Source organism: Podarcis tiliguerta, assembly GCF_965153285.1.
Source record: "Podarcis tiliguerta genome assembly, chromosome: 13".
Classification (NCBI taxonomy): Eukaryota; Metazoa; Chordata; class Lepidosauria; order Squamata; family Lacertidae; genus Podarcis; species Podarcis tiliguerta.
In genome coordinates this window covers 33,133,950-33,148,622 of record NC_139546.1, presented here as the reverse complement: position 1 = coordinate 33,148,622, position 14,673 = coordinate 33,133,950, and the positions used below count along the sequence as shown (strand labels likewise).

The 14,673-nt window shown below is 47.5% G+C and overlaps 1 protein-coding gene across 6 annotated transcripts; it reads left to right on the top strand.

The window, feature by feature from the left end:
* Window positions 1-1,534: 1,534 nt before the first annotated feature.
* Window positions 1,535-14,296, top strand: LOC310663494 (cleavage stimulation factor subunit 2-like). 6 transcript variants are annotated; one of them, XM_083411382.1, is made up of 16 exons: window positions 1,535-1,694; window positions 2,730-2,808; window positions 3,530-3,699; window positions 3,815-3,951; window positions 4,631-4,750; window positions 4,874-5,065; window positions 5,416-5,536; window positions 6,410-6,454; window positions 7,950-8,009; window positions 8,447-8,588; window positions 9,191-9,360; window positions 9,787-10,035; window positions 10,069-10,229; window positions 11,270-11,395; window positions 12,153-12,289; window positions 13,780-14,296. In XM_083411382.1, exons 1-15 carry the CDS (start codon window positions 1,637-1,639, stop codon window positions 12,273-12,275), a joined length of 1,953 nt encoding a protein of 650 aa, XP_083267508.1. In that variant the 5' UTR covers window positions 1,535-1,636; the 3' UTR covers window positions 12,276-12,289; window positions 13,780-14,296. The 6 variants fall into 6 exon arrangements, 5 of the variants coding, with proteins under 5 accessions (XP_083267508.1, XP_083267507.1, XP_083267506.1 ...); XM_083411381.1 differs by having other exon boundaries at window positions 5,419-5,536; window positions 9,787-10,229; XM_083411380.1 differs by having other exon boundaries at window positions 9,787-10,229.
* Window positions 14,297-14,673: the final 377 nt, after the last annotated feature.

Genomic DNA, 14,673 nt, shown 5'->3' with positions numbered 1-14,673 from the left:
GATCAGTTTTCAAATCCCCACTCGCCCATTCAGTGTTTACGAACAATACCTTTACATTTTTATTTATTTCTTAAGGAGCTCAAGTTGTTCAAAAACGTGCCTTTGCATTAAGGACTCACCCCAACTCCTCAATAATTGTGATCCTATGTATTCTTGACTCAGGAGTAAGTCTTAGTGGACATATTTCTAAGGAGACATGCAGAGGAGCAGACTGCACATTTCTTAATAGATACTGTGCTACAAGCATAGCCAGGTAAAGAAGAAAAAAGAAAGGACAGTGATCCTCTCTAATGAGAAGCTACACCTGCCAATACTCTCTCTTTCTTCTTATATGGACAGTCTACTCAAGGTCCCTCAGCCCTACTGAGCTCCTCCAGGGTGACTCCATCCTTGGTTGCCATGGAAGGTGCTAGAGCGGAAGACAGGAAGGCCAGCAGCAGGTAGAGCCAGAGACAGGCAGAGCCAACTAAATACGGTTTTGTTCCGATTCTGGTACTAGCCAATACGGAGAAGGAAGCCAACAGCCAATGTCCCGATTGAGTGTTAAAGGGAGGGTGGATCCACACCACGCACCCAATACACATCACCCCGGGGGTGCTGCCGCATTCCCTTCACAGAGGCACAGTTTTCAGCACCCTTAGCGAACTACAGTCCCCAGGGCTCCTTATGGAAAACCATCAGGGGCTTGAAATGTATGGTTTCTGGCATAGCTCAGTCGGTATAGAACGAAACTCTTAATCGCAGGGTCGTGGGTTTGAGCCCCACGTTGAGCAAAAAAGATGCCCTGCACTGTTGCTGAGGGCTGGACTAGATGACTCTCGGAGTCCCTTCCGACTCTAGCAGCGGCCGCCCCTTCGCCCTGATGGCGCAGGGCTCCATTCATGCCCCAGACGACCCCTCGGTGAAGAAAAGGCTGCTGCATCTATAGCAGCTGCAGAGGAATTTCACTCGTGTCTTTTGAGTCCACTTCCACGCGGGACACATTAAACCCTTCCTTAATAAAACAGCGCAACACCCAAATTCTTCCCCTGCCACAAGCCTCGCCTGCGCGCCGCTCTCTCTCGCGCGCCCACGGCACACTGTCGAGCCGTTGCAAAAGGAGACAGGAGCCCTTCCTTCTTTTCGGACTCGTTGTCTGGTTGCTATGGTCACCGCCCTTTAGCGAGTCCCTAAAGCCGCCATGTTTGTTGAGGGCAAACTACCCGAGCCTCATTTAATGTTGCACACACGCAATGAAAGACTGCCTGGTCCAGACTGCGACGCTAATAACCCAACATTTTATGTCATTCCGGGGAGCACCTAAAAGGCAAAACACACGGATGCTATTTTAGAAGCTATCCCCCAAAGTAGACATAGAAAAAAACCCGCACCTCTCCACCCCCCCACCCCGGCCATAGAAACAAGCAGGGCGGAAATCGGCCTGCCTCCCCCCCGCCCCGCATCAAAGCGCCGGGGCGCGTGTGGGCGGGAAGAGAACAGGAAAACGTTATATTAAAACATCAACGTCAGGCGCTGGGCTTGAAGCGGCTTGAGAGGCGGAACGAACGTTTGTGGGTTGTGTTGCTGGGCGGAGGGGGAAGAAAGGGACCCCACAAGAAGAAAGGAGGAGGCGTTAGCAAGTTGGAGCGGGAGGAAGATGGCGGGGCTCTCCGTGCGGGATCCCGCCGTGGACCGGTCCCTGCGCTCCGTTTTCGGTGAGGGCGGAGCGGGCGCGGAAAGAGCTCAATCCCCACTTTGGGAAAGGCGGGGAAAGTAGGTGGGGGGAGGAAAGGGTAGGGGAGAGAGAGAGAGAGAAGGCGAAAAGGGGGCGGGGGAAGGGGAAGGAAAGGTAGAAGTGGAGGAAGGAAAGAAGGTAGGGATGGGAGAGGGAGGGAAGGGAGATTAGGAGGTGTAGGGAGGAAGTTAGGGGTGGGAAGAGTAGTGGCTGCTCTGGCTCTTTCCCACCTCCCCTTTACTTCCGACTCCATGGAGAGACTCCGTGCGCAGCGCTGTTCTGTCAACTCTAGTCCAGCTTTGCTACAGTTGGTGCCTTTCAAACATTTTGGACAGTAGCTCCCAATACAAATCCTTAGGCATTATAAGGGAAACTGTGTTTGCCTCATAGCACATAGTTTTGCCAAAGTTGTGCTGTCTGGAAAGACTACCCAACCTGCCATTTCAAGCTGTGCATTGCAGTGGACGATCAGTAGTCATGGGCAATCTTTCTTCCAAGGATGCTTCCAAAGACTCTCTTAAGTTTCCCTTGCACACTGCTATTGAAAGAAACAGTAGAACTAATGAGCTTAGTTCCTTGTTGTTGATTACCATTCCCTCACGTATGCTGTTCTCCATGTGCATAGTAAATATTGTAAAGTATGTGTTGGGGTGCCCTCCCGTTTGCTTGCTAGGTCATTGTCTTCAAATGCATACATATTCTAACGCCTCTTGCCTAAAATTGAGAGTAAACTTTGTTAAAGCTGGGCAGTAACACGAGATGATCTAGTTCTCAGGGCCTAATTTGGGTTTCTTACTCTTTGCTGGAGGATTGGTTCTAAATAAAATACTTCAAATCTCTGCTTAATCAGTGCCTTCAGTAATTGAGACTGGGAAACAAATAACCAACACTAAAACCATTTTCCATTTTCAAATTCCTGATGGAAGATGTATGCCTTGTCCTATGTTTGAAAAGATGTCCAGCTTATTCCAGTAATGCTGCTGGTGCTCACAATCTGCTCCCATCTCTCCAATAGTGGGGAACATCCCATATGAAGCCACGGAAGAGCAGTTAAAGGACATTTTCTCAGAGGTTGGGCCTGTCGTCAGTTTCCGGTGAGACATATGCCTGTTGGGATTTCCTGAATCAGAGAAGCTGACTCTGAAGGGCTGAGAAAGCTGGATGAGGATGTGGCATGGGTGGCGGTGGTGGTAGATACCAGAGGATCTTGTCGGGGTGGGGGATCTTGGCTGAGAAATTTAACTGAGAAGTATTAAGCACTTGGTATGCAGAAGGTCCCACCTTCAGTCTCTTGCACTTCTCAGTCCAACCTGCCTCACATAGTTGTTGTGAAGATAAAATGGGTGGGGTGGGGTGGCTATGTATACCAAGTTGAACTCCTTGAAAGAAAGGTGGGATATAAATATTACAAACCTCCAATAAAATGTTAAGGTAGCACAGGGATGAGGAATCTGTGGTGCTCCAGAAGTCATTGGACTCGTATCTCCCATTTGCCACAATCCCAGTGGTCAGAGATGATGAATGTTGCAGTCCAAGAACATCCAGAGGGCAACAGGTTCCCTATCCTTGAGATATCATATATGGGGGGAAGCTTTTGTCTCTTTGAGACCCTGGAGAGATGCTGCCAGTAGATAATACTGAACTGGATAGACAAATAATCTAATCTGACTTAAGGTAGCTTCCTATATAATAGGACAGTATATAGCCAGTTAGCCCAACTGCAGTGCCCCTGACCCCCAGCTTTCACGAAACCCTTTCCCCTCCCTCTCATGCCTTTCTGCTCATTACAGTTTGTTTTCTGTGCTTGTTGGCTAGTTTGGTGTATGACCGAGAGACGGGCAAACCAAAAGGTTATGGCTTTTGTGAATATCAAGACCAGGAGACGGCACTCAGTGCCATGCGGAATCTGAATGGACGTGAGTTCAGTGGGAGAGCCCTTCGTGTGGACAACGCAGCCAGCGAGAAGAACAAAGAGGAGCTGAAGAGTGAGTCTGAAGGCCTTGTGGAAGGTGGGGGGGGGCAGCAGCTGCCATGCGCTGCCAGTCAAGGTGTGCATGACAAGATGAAGATCTCTGGTTCTAACCCAATCTTCTCTACTAGGCCTGGGCACTGGGGCCCCCATCATTGAGTCGCCCTACGGAGACCCTGTGAACCCCGAAGATGCTCCCGAGTCCATCAGCAGGGCTGTTGCCAGCCTCCCACCAGAGCAGATGTTTGAACTGATGAAGCAGATGAAGGTCAGTGGACAGTATGGCAGAGAGCAGTCAAGCCAAGTGTTGAACAGCTCACCTGGTAGCAGACATAAGTGGCTAGGAAGTCCATGTAGGCTAGTTTTTCCTCTCCAGGCCACACCCATCTCTCACTCTAGCTGCAAAGAGAATAAAGCTTATTTCACCACGACTAGCACAGAAGCCAAAACAGTCTTACGTAGGCATGGTGCAGCACTCAATATCGTCTCCAAACTTCTGCTTGATAAAAAAAATGCTTGGTTGGTTTTAACTGCGCTGCTGAGAGGCTCAGCCATAGCGTGCATTTTCGTACTGGTTGCAGAGGAGAAGGCTTCCCTGTGGCTACCAGAGTTCTGAAATAGTTTTCCATATCTTGTCCCTGGAGTTTATTTGTGTGTTTCTAATTGTGAACTGCCCTGAGATCTTTTGATGAAGAGCAGTTTATTATTATTATTATTATTATTATTAGCCTGGACTGGGGAGAAATGCTCTACCCCCCCCCCCCCAGTATTGCTGAACTACAGCTCTCCATCATCCCTGCCCATTGGCTGTGCTTGCTAGGGCTGATGGGAGTTGCAGTTTAGCCACATTGGGAGGGCCAGAGGTTCTCCACACCTGCTTTAAAAGCTGGGGGGTTTCAATCCAGCTGCCCTGTGTGCTTTCCCATCCTCTCTCTTTCTCTCTTCAGCTCTGTGTCCAGAACAGTCCTCAGGAGGCTCGGAGCATGCTGCTGCAGAACCCTCAGCTCGCCTATGCCCTGCTGCAGGCCCAGGTGGTGATGCGGATCGTGGATCCGGAGATCGCTTTGGTATGCTTGCGACATCTCCTGCCTTGGGGAAGCAGGGGGGTGGGGGGTGGGATGTTGCCCCCGAGGTGGGGCCATGTGTTTCTGTAACATAAAATGGCTTTACTCTGCCATTTCCCTTCCTAGAAAATCTTGCATCGGCAGACGACCGTCCCAGCTCTGATTCCAAGCGGCCTGCAAGCGGGTCCAGGACAAGGGCCTGGGCCTGGGCAAGGTCCCGGGCCTGGACCTGGGCCCGGACCAGGGCCTGGTCCTGGGCCTGGTCCAAATGCACAGATGAACCAGCCAAACGTCCCCTCATCCCAGCCACAACCAATAGTAAGAGTTTGTTGCTTTGAGTAGAATCTTATCCCTTGCTCTGTGGGCTGAGTCTTATTTCCCAGTTGTAAATGATATGCTAGTTGTCTATGTCACAATCTGTTGATGTCCTTTCCTATTTGTTGTTTTTATGATGGTTTTAGCTCAACCTTTATTGAACATGAATATATCTGTTATAAATAATTTGATAAATTTCATGGAGTTTTTATTAGTCCTTTATTAGTAGCTATATTGGTTGTATTAGCATTTAAATGGGTTAATAAAGTAGGGACAAACTTAGGACCAGAAATCAATTGCCCAGCTCAGTGAGAATAAGGCCTCACAATCTGTTTTCGTTCCCTCTTTCCAAGCAGGGGGGTATGCATGTCAATGGAGCCCCCCCTATGATGCAGCCACCCATGCAGGGAGGAGTGCCAGCCCCAGGGCAAATGCCAAGCTCTGGCCCTGGCCCTGGCCCCTTGGCTCCTGGAGGTGAGTTCTTATCTGTGGGTGTGGGTGGGTGTCTTTCCCAACATCTGTAATTGATTTGGCAGTCATAATTTTTGACTCAGGGTCTCTGGGTTCCAGAGGTGAGGAGATATAGGAAACCTCAGGGCAGAAAAGGGCTGAATTTGGCCACACATGGTGAGAAGTTGAATCAAGGGTGGCAACATTGGAAGACTATAATCCTGTGCACACATAACTCAGTGAATGTAGAACATCTTTCTCAAGAAACATTCATAGGGTTAAGTGGTTTAGCCAGGTTGAAAATTGAGATAATTGGTGTTGATAATATTTAGTGATCTGATGTGGAGGATAGCAATACAGTTTGTTTATTTTCATTTTCTAACATTTTTTAAAACCCTTTTTTCCTTGGTTTTATTTTATTTATCTTTGTCTTTTGTGTGCCTTGCTGGGCTTTCACTTTGCTGTTTTAAATCAGCTTTTTATTTAACAACTCATCTGGCAACGCAGGCATTCAAGAATTCCATGCGAGGGAGCAAGAGAGCTAGAGGAGGAGGGATGGGTTGCTCACATCCTCCCCCCTACAGCCCACTTCTGTGCTAGGTATGGGAGAAGGAAAGCCTCTTTCTCAGTGGAGAATGCGGGAGGAAGAGGTATGGTAGAATGCTTTTTCCCTTCTCTTTTTTCAGTAGCCTTCTAGGAAGGTGTGGCTTTCCTTCTTTCCACATCCAGCATGGAAACACAAGCTTCTAGTCTGATAGTGGACTAGAAAACATAAATAAATTGCAGGGTAGTTGTTGGCTTGTTTACAAGGCTGGTTTTGAATCCCTGAGTCTCCCAGCACACCCCCATAATCAACCCACTGCCTCCTTTGCTTAACACGGCTCTTTTTCTCCCCAGGTGGCATGCCAGGAGGTGGCCCGATGCTCTTGGAACGTGGTCAAGGTAAAGCATATGGCTGCCTTCTGTCACTTAGCCAGCAGAGGGCGTCACTCCTTGAAATGCTTCCCACTCCCTCCTTTTTCTTTCATACAAAGCTAATGGGCTTGCTTTGTTCTGGTGGTGGAGGCCAAGGGGTTTGTGTGTGTGTGTGTAGATGTTGCTGCATGTTTGCTATTCCACCTGGTTGCACTGAAATGTACCTCTGGTTCTGCAGCAAGTAACAAAACATCCTTTTGGAATTGCCTTTTTGAGCCAGCCCACAAATCCCATTTTAGCCCTGAAGCTCCAACCTCCAGGTGCTCCCAGAAGCTCATGGAGCTGATGGACATAAAGAAACAAGTCTATTTTTTGCATTTATTTATTACTTTTTCCTGTCAGGTCCCAGGGGCAAGTTGTAGTATTATTCTCAGTAATAACTGGCTGAGAAGGAGAGCCCAGCTCTGAGTTCAGTGGAGCTTATTCTCAAGAAGCCATGCAAAGGATGGCATCTTTAGTGAGCTTTGTTGCTAAGTGGGAGGACGGGGTTTGTACCTGTGTTTCTCATGCTCAAAGAGTCCCCATTCGTATTTGTTATATAGCCTTTTTTTGGCCTGATTCACACATAATGCTAAGCCATAGTTTACTGTGTGTGTTGTGTGTAAACCCTGTCCAGAAGCTGAGCGATAGTTTCTTCACTGTCAGCAAACCACTATCTGGAGCTATGGTTTGTTTTAAACTATGACTTGGTGTTATGTATGAACCCAGCATGCTTCCTCTTGGGTGGCTGATGCAGATCACCACCAAAAAGGAGGTCCAGATAAACACTGAAGGATCAGTGGATGCTCCGAGCAAGGGGAGAGAATGGGACAATTTCTTTTATGTGCTGCTCCTAAGATGGCTTGGCTACAACCAAGAGTCTTCTTACTGTTTGCAGCTATGTGGCCCCTAATGTCAGTAGCACTGAGAACTATATCAAACTTTTACGTATAGTTATTCCGAGTCAAAAGATCAACATAAAATGACCAGGGGGGAAATGCACAAAAAGTCTACTTTTCAATTGGAACAAAAAGCTACCATGCATGAAGACTTTCAAGAAACAGAAACACAAAGCATTACGTTGGCTGCTGTAATCAGGAAAACATCTACAACAATGTAGTTTAAAACTTGCAAAAGTTTAAATACTAAAACAGATTAAAATTGCCTCAACTTTCTTAGTCATCTGGATAGGCTTGTGTAAACAAGAACATTTTAGCAGGCGCGGGAAAGAGGACAGTGAAGGCCTATTGGCTTGACATCAATAGGCAGGGAACTCCAAAGTGTAGGCACTGCCACACTATGGAATCACATTCTGAGGGAGTGGTCCCTCCTTTCATTTAAAGGGAAGTGTCTCCAGAGCTGTGCCAGAAGAAGAGGAAGGGGCACTCTAGGCAGGTGTGCCTCTATGCACACGCAGATGCAGCAAGTGCACCTCCTGTTGATGTGTCTGCTCTTTCTCCCTCTCTTCCTGCTGCCGGGCCAGGGAACCTGCAGCTCTCTCCCGTGGGACCTGCCAGGCCTTCCTCTATTGAGCGAGTACAAGGTATCTGTAGTTGCGGTTGGCTCCCCTTGCTCATTGCATGCCCTGGGGGAGGAGTATGCAAGACAAGGCCTCTGCTTACTTTGGGGGTGTAGGCCACATGGCTCAGAGAGTGGTGTGGGGCATGCTGTCGTGGGGAGAGGGAGAAATGCCATCTTTGTGCAAGGAGGCTCCCTGTTGCAGGTTCGTTTGATCACCTGGCCTCCTGTCGTTAACAAAGACTTGGGGTTGCAACACAAGTGTTGAGTATATGGCAGCCAATTCAAAGCCTGGAGCTTTTGAAATTAACCCATCTCTCTGCAACTGCATCTGCGCATACCTGCCCTCAGTGAAGCCTGACTTTCCCCCTCTTCCGTCTCAAGTGAAGCCGATGCTCACAAAGTGGAATCACGCTTCTCTCCCATGATTTTAATTCCCCCTGCCACCTGCCTTCCCAACAGTGCCTATGCCGGATCCACGGGCCCCCATGCAGCGTGGGCCAATGCCAGCCAGTGGTCCACCACCCCGAGGCCTTCTGGGAGACGCCCCAAATGATCCACGTGGGGGAACTCTGCTGTCAGTCACTGGAGAAGTGGAACCCAGGTAGGCAGAAGGGCCTGGAACTTCTATTATATTTTTTTTATTGACTTATGAAAATTATACAGACAGCAAAATAAAGAAGCCTAAATTAACATTGCCTTCTACCGATAAGAAATAATAATTATTACAATAATGAAAATACTGAAAATACATTTACTTCCCCTTTTGAACTTCTATTCTGGGTACAATATATTACTATTCTATAAGAATCTATTATATCCTTTGCTGTCCCATATATTATTTCCCAAATTCAACCTAACCTTCCCCTCCTCCCCACTGCTTCCCTTCACCTGTGTGAGAACTTCCCATCATAATATTTTTTTCCTAGTTGCTTTAATAAAATAGAATAACATGAAAACTGTTAAATTATAATTACTGGCTGGAACTCTTCTGCCGGCCATCTTCTTTTATGTGTGCAGAATGTTGTTTTGTTGCGGTGCATTTTTTCTTCTTGTCACGCAGTAACATTTGAGCCTCCTACTTGCCTCTTGGAAGGGGGTGAAGTCCAGGCAGAGATTGTCTCACCTTGTTTGCTGTGTGGGAAGAATGGAAACTGGGTTTTGATGTCTTTTCTCCTCCTCCACCCTCCCCATCCTCTTCTGCAGGGGTTACCTTGGGCCATCGCACCAGGGGCCCCCTCACCAGGGCCCCCCCATGCACCACATGGCTGGTCATGACAATCGTGGGCCGCCCCCCCACGAAATGAGAGGTGGGCCAATGGGAGAACCAAGGCCTTTGATGGGAGAGCCACGAGGTCCCATGATGGACACCCGAGGTGAGAGATGGTTTCAGGGTCAAATGAAAAGGGACGATTATTTAATGCCAGCAGTATAAATCCAAGCACAGTAAAGGATCCCCCAGGGGAGTGATATATGAAATGAATATCAGTAAGTGCTTTGTTCCCCTTTGTAACAGATGCAGATAATAAAATAACTTGTACAATAAACCACACAATAACAAATAGAAATAATTATACAAGCATACCATGTTCTAGAGGATCAAATTGTATCTTCGCCCCAAAGCAAAACTTCCCTGGCTACAAACCCTATAGGTTACAAACACGCACACAATCATGCCATGAAAATGTTAAAAATCAAACTGGTACAATCAGTTATTTAATTCCCCCCTAACTTGGGCAAGTAACTCCCAGGTTTGCTTCTCCGTCTATCAGATGTGTTAAGTTTGATGGTCTTCAATGCAGGTGGAAGAGATCCGAGAGGAATGGAGCCCCGAGGCATGGATGGCAGGGGCATGGAGCCCAGAGGAATGGAGCCCAGGGGAATGGAGCCCAGAGTGATGGATGCCAGGGGCATGGAACCCCGAGGGATGGAGCCCAGAGGAATGGAGCCCAGAGTGATGGAAATGCGGGGCATGGAGCCCAGAGGAATGGAATCTCGGGGCATGGAGCCTCGTGGGATGGAGCCCCCCAGAGGCATGGAACCACCTCGGGGCATGGAGCCCAGGGGGATGGAGCCCCCCAGAGGCATGGAGCCACCCAGGGGGATGGAGCCACCCAGGGGGATGGAACCCAGAGGCATGGACTCTAGGGGCCCTGGCCCCAACCCAAGGGGTCCAATGACTGGAGGCATTCAAGGCCCTGGACCTCTTAGCATGGCATCCACTGTCTCGCAGGGGCCTCGACAGGTATGTGGGGCAACCGTGGTCTGTTGCATTTTCACTGAGAGGTCCTTGTTGCCAGTGCAAGGACAGCCTCAGTTGGTCACACCAGCTGATTGGCATAACAATCCAATCTCCAAATGGAGGTGGGAGAGGGAGGGAGGGAGGAATCTTTATCTTGAATGCTCCCCCTAGTTGGTTCCTGACCAAGACAGGAAGTGGCTTCAGGGTTGCCTGATCGCTTAGATCAAACTCTAGACCAGGGTTTCCCAAACTTGGGTTGCCAGCTGTTTTTGGACTACAACTCCCATCACCCCTAGCTAGCAGGACCAGCAGTCAAGGCTGATGGGAAATGTAGTCCAAAAACAGCTGGAGACCCAAGTTTGGGAAACAGTGCTCTAGAGCAAGGATGGGGAACTTGCGCCCCTCCTGAGATTGCTGGACTCCAGCTCTCATCAGCCCCAGCAAAGTTTGATCGGTGATTACTAGATTCATAGTCCAGCAACATTTGAAGGTGGGGAGTTGTGTCGCAGGTTCCCAACCCCTGTGCTGGATGGAAAGGCAAACACTCTGGCCGGCCCTGTGCCTTTGCAGCAGAGAACAATTCCTAGTGCAAAGCTCAGAACCCAGTAGTATGAGAGATCATTAGAGAGAGCTGAGTCCTTAGCTGGGGAGCTGACTGTGGAAATTAGGGATTCTCTCCTAATACTCTACCAAGCTTTTCCTAACAGTTATACTTAATCCTTTCTAAGTCGTTGGCTGGAAAATCCATGCATTGGGGAAGGGAGCAGGAGTGGTGATCTATTTCTTTTGAAGTTGTGGTCGGAAATTATATTGGCTGTGGTTAGTGAATTGCTACCGGCCACGTCCCCATGTGCTTTTCTAATCAAAGGCTTGCTGTCTTACTTTTCCCATGGTTCCCCCCACCCCCCAGCTCAGTGTCCAGAGGTAGTGCAGCTAGTAGGACCTGGAGCTGCTTTCAGAGACCCTGTGAATGTTATCCATTTGCATCCATGTGACCAAGGAGGGGGCAATACATTTTCAGAAATCATTCTTTGTGTTCACAGGTGCCTAACATGCCTGCCGCAGCAATGCAGGCCGGAGGCATGCCAGGACCAAGCGTACAAGCAGCTGGCCAGCCTGGAGGGTTCAGTCCTGGCCAAAACCAGGTAACACCCCAGGATCATGAAAAGGTAAGCCAAACATTCTTGCCTTCTTTGAGTTCTCCATTAAAGAGGCAAGCAGTAGCGGCCAGCAGGAAAGGGTGGCAGCGCTTACATGACCAAAGGCGTGGAAACGATGCCTTATGAGGAACGGCTAAGGGAGCTGGGCATGTTTAGCCTGGAGAAGAGGAGGTGAAGGGGTGATATGATAGCCATGTTCAAATATATAAAAGGATGTCACATAGAGGAGGGAGAAAGGTTGTTTTCTGCTGCTCCAGAGAAGCGGACACGGAGCAATGGATCCAAACTACAAGAAAGAAGATTCCACCTAAACATTAGGAAGACCTTCCTGACAGTAAGAGCTGTTCGACAGTGGAATTTGCTGCCAAGGAGTGTGGTGGAGTCTCCTTCTTTGGAGGTCTTTAAGCAGAGGCTTGACAACCATATGTCAGGAGTGCTCTGATGGTGTTTCCTGCTTGGCAGGGGGTTTGACTTGATGGCCCTTGTGGTCTCTTCCAACTCTACGATTCTATGATTCTATTCTATGACCTCCCATCACAGGGGAGGCTCTGGAATGAAAAATTGTTGTAGAGTGCATCCCTCAACTTATAACACAATGTGCTTTGCAGATCTTTTCAAACTATCTTTTGGCATGTAATATGCTGCCCGTGTGTGGTTATTAGTATTTTTGTATCTTTTACTGTAATTCAATTGCCAAATCCTTTCTAGGAAAAAAACAACAATTGGTCTGAATACACCCTTTTCAGTTTTTCTCATCTCTTCATAGGCCGCACTCATCATGCAGGTCCTCCAGCTGACGGCAGACCAGATAGCTATGTTGCCTCCAGAGCAAAGGCAGAGCATCTTGATCCTGAAAGAGCAGATACAGAAGTCCACCAGTGCCCCTTGATCTGCACTCTCTGGGTAAGAGGGGAGCTGAGAAATGGTTGTTCAGCAGTCAGATTAAATCAAAAACAATGAATATTTGGTGTTACGTTGGAGGGGATGCCAGGAAACCCCGAATTATGATCACATGTGGTGGGGGTGTAAATATGTACAATTTTTCTGGCAAAGGGTGTTTAAGGAGATAACAGAAATCATTGGGTTAAAGCCAGGCATCCCTAACCTTCGGCCCTCCAGATGTTTTGGACTACAATTCCCATCATTCCTTACCACTGGTCCTGTTAGCTAGGGATCATGGGAGTTGTAGGTCAAAACATCTGGAGGGTCGCAGGTTGGGGATGCCTGGGTTAAAGCTGACTGAAAGTCCAGAGGTAGCATTATTATCAATTTACGATGGTTCGCAGGCTACGAAGGACTTGCTCACAAATTTATTGACAGCTGCATGAATTATGATAGCTAAAAAGTGGAAGGGGCAAGCAGAATATAAAATGGGAGAATGGTATAAAGAGGTGTGGAATATAGCTATTAATGATAAATTAACATGTGCCATTAAGATCAGATGGGGAATACACAGGAAAAATTATTTTGAGGAGATATGGAAGGTGTTTGTAGAATTTGTAGTGTTAAAACGGAAAGGGGTCAAACCATCGCAAGAGGTGTTGGAATTTTAGGAGGTTGGATAGTAACAATGGTTTGATCTCGGTGGTGGGGTGCACATTTTATTCATGATCATTACTTTGTCAAAAGAAAAAAAATGGAAATTGTACTGCCCAGGCAGCTCTAGGTCTCTCAGAGTAAACAAAGTGAGAAAGCCCCATTGCCTTCTGTTTCCAGTGCTGCGCTCTCCTGTCAAAGCCCACCAAAATAAAGGGAGTGTGCAAGCCCCCATGCTCTCATCTTCTCCTGACCATTTCCATGGTTCTTGCACAGGAGAAGGTCTTGGAGCATTGTGCCTTTGGGTGGGGGGTGGGGAGGTTGGGCCCACAATCCTAGATTTTTATGAAGGAACAGCAAAGAGGTACAGTTATTTAATATGACTCTGCCGCAGCAGCGTGTTTCTGTTGCACTTCTGCAGGAGCTTTCATATGGGGGAAGCCATGCTGGAAAAGCCCAAGGAAAATGATGGCAGGCACGGAATAGAGGCATGCTGGCTGTAAAAGATCTGGTGGAGAGTCTAGCCAGCAGCCTGCGCAGAAGCAAGGCACCACCCCTGACTTCAGGCAGCTGCAAACCAATGCATGCCCAGACTTTTTCACAACCTTCTAGGCCCCGGCACCTCTCAGCACTCAATAGTGCCTAATTGCACTGATGTCCTTCACAAACTTTTGCCAAGTTCTCTGCAGTTTTAACTCTTGCCCCTTGTTCCACCGGTTCTGAGTAGGTTGAAAAGCTGTTTCCCCGTCTGCTTTCAGGGATCCACCCGAAATCCCCATTTAGGTGCTTTTCTGCAGGAGATTGGTGTGATGGGAGCACAGTCCCTCTTCTTAACAGAATCCTCTTTGTTTTCTTAGGTTTGGAAAGTTGCCTAAGATATGTTGAAAATGGCGCTGAAGACTACTTGGATGCCCTTTCTTTTCCTGAGCCTAGAGCAGAATTTTATTTCAATTTATCTTGTTCAGTTCTCCCCCTTGTTCTGTTTACTTCCAGATTAAAAACCTGTCCTGGATTTGAGTGAAACCCCCATGGCTTTATTGTACAACCGCATTGCACTCACTTCATCAGTCTCTTCTCCCTGTTTCTTGCAGGGCAAAGATCAGCTTTGGTCTTCACAAAGCCATTCTTTCTCTTTTTTATAGTGTATTTATTGATTTTCATAAACATGGGAAAATACAAAAACAAGAAAAAAATGAAATATGCTTGGGGGGGGGGGAGAGAGAGAAACAACATAGATTACAAAAAGACAAGGAGTTGCCAAAATATTTTCATTCCAGAATAGATGCTCTGTTGATGCATATGTATTGAAGGCAGATGATAACATGGGTTTTTTTGGTCATTATGTAAGAAATAAAAAATTCAGATAATTCTTCACATTGCCTGTAGTCTTGTTTTCCTTCTAGCCTGCGAGATCCATTCTGTGAATAGCTTTCTAGTAAAGGATTTCCAGTTCTCAGAAATGACCAGTCTGGCTGCAGTCACAAAGTGCACAACAAGAATCTTGGAAGGTGTTTATAACAGTTGAATTGAGCCTGAGCAGCTTGTTTTGGATCAAGTGATATGTCATATTTTGCAATATTAACAATGTCAAAAAAGAATTTTAAAAAGCATAAGGACATTCCCACCATATACGGGCAGTATTGGCCTGGGTTTGCACATCCCTTCCATCCCTTTTATCACTTCCTCTTCCCAAAATTCTGCACAGTATGCCACTTATGAATAAGTTTCAGCATAATTTCTTTTACGAATAA